This window comes from Eimeria mitis, genomic scaffold, assembly GCF_000499745.2.
Source record: "Eimeria mitis Houghton genomic scaffold, Emh_scaff2657, whole genome shotgun sequence".
In the NCBI taxonomy this organism is placed as follows: domain Eukaryota; phylum Apicomplexa; class Conoidasida; order Eucoccidiorida; family Eimeriidae; genus Eimeria; species Eimeria mitis.
This window is the reverse complement of record NW_013571000.1, coordinates 1989-6406: the sequence shown is the minus strand read 5'-3', so window position 1 is coordinate 6406 and position 4418 is coordinate 1989. Positions and strand designations below refer to the sequence as shown.

General features: G+C 48.2%; 1 protein-coding gene across 1 annotated transcript in view; it reads right to left on the bottom strand.

Moving 5' to 3' along the window:
* Positions 1 to 107: 107 nt before the first annotated feature.
* Positions 108 to 4418, bottom strand: part of EMH_0056930 (uncharacterized protein) — a gene marked incomplete at both ends in the record, with an annotated part of 5240 nt that continues 929 nt past the window's right edge. Inside the window, 12 exons of the mRNA XM_013497412.1 lie at positions 108 to 190; positions 306 to 402; positions 487 to 635; positions 730 to 1029; positions 1149 to 1556; positions 1787 to 2221; positions 2470 to 2634; positions 3345 to 3461; positions 3575 to 3766; positions 3870 to 4046; positions 4135 to 4170; positions 4273 to 4418. Coding sequence (XP_013352866.1) covers positions 108 to 190; positions 306 to 402; positions 487 to 635; positions 730 to 1029; positions 1149 to 1556; positions 1787 to 2221; positions 2470 to 2634; positions 3345 to 3461; positions 3575 to 3766; positions 3870 to 4046; positions 4135 to 4170; positions 4273 to 4418 — 2305 coding nt within the window. The remainder of the gene's footprint in view (positions 191 to 305; positions 403 to 486; positions 636 to 729; positions 1030 to 1148; positions 1557 to 1786; positions 2222 to 2469; positions 2635 to 3344; positions 3462 to 3574; positions 3767 to 3869; positions 4047 to 4134; positions 4171 to 4272) is intronic.

The window sequence follows — 4418 nt, the reverse complement described above, 5'->3', positions numbered from 1 at the left end:
GCTGGGCATGGTAGCAATGGCATTTGTAAAAAACAACATTCCCAACTCGCATTTTAGCAAATGCGTTGAAAAAAAGAACATTCCCAACTGGCAATATAACAAATGCGTTACAGCAGGGTAGAGAAGATTACATCTCCAGGAAGGACGTCTGCCTGGGTCTGTTGCAAATCCAGTACGTCATTGGCGTTCGCTGCGAATCCAGTCAACACAGTGTACGACACAGTGCTTAGAGTGCAACACGAACCCTAGAGGATTTGCTTGCGTGGTAGTCGAGATTCAGGTAAATAAGCCTTAGGCAAGCTTACCGCGACAAGATTGGAGTTCAAGAGAGGCAGGATCTTCAGCTGTGGCGTCCCGTTCCTTTAGTTTGCCAGCCTCAGCCAGCATGTGGTTTTGCTCCTCCTGTGACGAGTGCCACGAGCACTCAAAAGCCTCGATGCTATCGTTCCACTTATTTATTTGTTTTGAGGTTTCACCTTCTTTTACCCATTGGAGGTAAGCTTTGTACAGACCCTTTGCGTCCTCTTTACGGATTGCCAGGATTTTCTTAAGAAAGCTGAAAAGAATTCCTGTAACATCTGCTGTTGGAGTTTTCACATTCTTTAGTGCGACCCGTAGAAACCTCACTCCTAGACCTGCGCATTCAGTAGCAGCCGTCACTTCAGTCTGGATTTTCCTCGTCGTCAAGCAGGGAAACTGGATCTAACGGTATCTGGCTAAAGATCCTACCTCGAAGCTTCATGCATTGGTGGAGCTCCATCATTCCACGGTACTTTGTTCCTTGAGAAAGCAAGTCCAATTTCGATTTTCCCTTGCAAGCATCAGCTAGTTCGCGACCAGATTCTGAAAGCTGGGAATACGTCTTGCCGGTGGCAAATCCGTAGACTAGGCCTAGCCCTAGTTCATCTGCAATTTTGGATATTTTCGTTTTGTCTTTGTCGAGTAAAGACCAGTACTTATGCCTCACCACGCTGGTATCTTTACAACCAGCCTTGATATCCTTCGTTATCGTTGTCATCGGGTCCATACCTACGATAACGCAGTCAGACATGGCATGGACCTGCAAGGCTACTTGCAGAAAGTCTCTGCTATAATTTTTATGTTAAACAGCTCAGCTCTCGGCCACAGCACCTGCGAGGTCGCCCTACCATGGTTAAAGATCGTAAGTGTCTGGTACTGTCTAGCCCGGCGGAAAGCTTCCTCAACTTTGCTGGGCGGAAGGTCTATATGGTGCTGGCTGCCATTCGCCCACATGGCGAGGATAAGCTTGGCGAAGTCATGGCCAACCTTGTGGTGCACTGTATTCTCTGAAACTTTTTCTCTGGATCTCCTTTTAAAAATACGTCGGATCCTTTTCTTGACCTTTTCGATCTTTCCTGTTGTTTTGTGACCAAAGCCTCCCATGAACCTTTCAATGAATTTCCTAGCATTTGCGGTCATTTGCTGCACAGCCTTTTTATACAGTTTTCGTTCAAATAGCCTGCCGGAAAAAACGGATACGGCCTCCTTCCATCCCTTGTTTGCGTGTTCTTCAACTTCAACTCGCAGGAATAAAGCTGAAGAAATAAAAAATTGCACGAACACTTAGAAGACTGATCAACAGCCCGCTTCCAGGCGCTAGTCCCAGCTTCAAAATGCCCTGGCTAGCTTAATTCGCACGGGTACACATACATCATTTTAGGTTAATGCATCCACTAGCTGCAGCGCAGACGCACCTATGCGAATAGCCAGCNTACACATACATCATTTTAGGTTAATGCATCCACTAGCTGCAGCGCAGACGCACCTATGCGAATAGCCAGCGAGGCGAAAGGTCCGAAGATCTTGCAAAGCGCTTCAGTGTCATCTGCAACATGACAAGAAAGTAGCCTAAAGAAAGCAGAAAAAGCCGTGGATCCCTTGGCTAGCTTGCGCAATTTTTTGCTGTTCTGCAAGTTAGCTCCTGCGATGCTTGCATGGTGCCGGAGATCCGTTGCCACACTCAGCGCCAACAGTTGGAGGTGTGGTAGCCCGAGTCCGGTCATCCTGTGGGCTCCTTGTACGGGCTCCACGGCGTCCTTTGTTAAGAAGTCCGCCACACACGAAAGCTCTTCTGCCTCTTCTCCAAGGTCTCTGGGGATTGCTTCTGAGCTGACAATGCGAGCTAGTCGCCACACCTGTCCCCCCAATAGGTCTAAGTAGGGGAGTGCATCAGCAGCCGAAAAGTTTGACAAGCGAGCAACTGCAAAACGAAGACATACGAATGAGCAACTGGAAANGCATCAGCAGCCGAAAAGTTTGACAAGCGAGCAACTGCAAAACGAAGACATACGAATGAGCAACTGGAAACATGACCACCCGAAAAGGTAACAACAAGCATATGAAAAACGTGAAAAACATGTGCGACAACTAAGACAGTTGACTACGAATATACGAAAAGAATTCCCCCGTCAATGTGCTTGCACGATTTGCCAGGTGCTGCATAAATACCATCTCCTGCAAGGATGTAATCCTTTGCAATAGATTTTCTTTTTATAAGCCGCGAGTCGAACCAGAAGTTTCTTTTCATGACACCACTCATGCAACGTGCGTCGCATTCGCCCAAGTACCCAGGTGCCAACTGTCCTGTTGTAAGCACAGAAGCGGAAATTGCACCTGGAAATAGTGAAATAAACACCTGGAAAATATATAAGAAAATAAGAGGGTGTTGTCTGCTACATGATGTAGCTGTGAGTTGCTTGCCTTGTTTCGAAACGCAGTCATTTGCAAGAGCCTCGCGGTCGTTCGCAATATCCGAGGACAAAACTGAGCACAATGACACGAAAAATGGTATACTCGTTTTTGTTGGAACAATAAAACCTCCAGAATGCTTTTGGCTGCTGGGCCTCGTCGAAAAGCTGAGACGAAGCGCCGTACCAACTGCAACTGCGAGCTGAACGGCGTGCCTGTGGGGTCAGGCCCGAACATACCCAGCTGCGACCAGTCGCTTCTCATCCTCTCCCATACGTTCACACACTGTGGAATAACAAGATGAGAGGGACTGACTGTCCCCGGAAAGACGAATGCCGCGGCAGATCTGCATTGGTTTTCAAGGACTGAGTGCAATGTGTCTTCGCCTTGTATCTCAACAGCTTCAAACATAGCATTCTCGATGACTCGCCAGACGAGCTCGCTACCGGTGCCGTATAGATTCTTGTGTGTTAGGGGCCTGCAGCCCTCCAGGGCAGTGTAGCCTCGAATTAACTGAAGTATTTCAAAGGCTGCATAGCAAATGGCACACGCTACATGGATGTAGGTATGGCTCAGAGCGCACAACCAGTATTTCCGAGTGAAGTGCAGAAACTGTGCAGTATTGATCAGCTCACCTTTTACTGCGGAGTCTGAGGTGTATATATTGCTCATCTCCGCTGGATCCGGCTTACGCCGTTCCTTTCCGGGCTCCTGAAGCGGGCTCGCTTTGATGCCAGGCAGTTGTCTCATGGCTTCTACAAACCACACAACTAAAACAGTTGAGGGGACGCAGGAGACAAAGCAGCATCTAGAGGAGTAAACTGGAGATTAATAAACTCTACATGCTGTGCGATGAAGGGCTTACAATGAAAATAGTCGGAGGTTTTCATGGCAGCCTGCAAATAACGAGGGTCGCCTGTCTCTAAAGTTTTCTGGAAGGCGTCTCTGACCCCGGCCAACTCGAATATCTCCTCCATATCTTCCAAAAGACTAGGATCCTCATCACTCAAATTTCTGAGCTCGTTTCTTAACACTTTGTCAGTTATTAATCTGTATTCTGTAAGACAGGCATGGAGGGAGTACAGCTTGGCATCAGAATTCAGCCGCTCCCATCGATAATACATGCTTAACGATGGGTGACCCAGAAGGGCAAATCCTACTTTCTTTTATTGTGAGGAGCAGACGGTCTCGCGGAACGTTTGTTCTCTCCCCGTCCTTCTCCACGATGTATTCATCTCCTTGTACACCAACGACTTGGTACTCGCCACGCTGCACAATGGTGGAACCTGTCTCCAGCACTCTGACGATGTCACCTACTTCTACAGGGGGAGGTATTCCTGCATCCAGCGCAGTTCAAGCCCCCAGAAAACGTAAGCTGTAAGCCCGTTCTTTTGCACAGCCGAAAAGGGCTTCGGGCTGACGCACCTGACCAGAAGCGCTTCGTAATGTTGGGAACCTCAGCTGCAAGCACACAGACGTTGCAGGCAAGGACCAGAAGATTATAATATTTCAAGTAAATGGTCCTAGAGCAGTTTAGCGGAATGGCGGGTGGCGAAAGCTTACGGTCCTGGAGAAGGACTCGCGCCACTTTGTCCCACATCCAGAGCGCTCCAAAATGGAGATCTACCGAAGACTTAACAATTGAAAACTCTGGAGGGTTGAGAAATAATGCTGCTGAGGGGCGGACAATACTCTTCAGGCATCTTTGC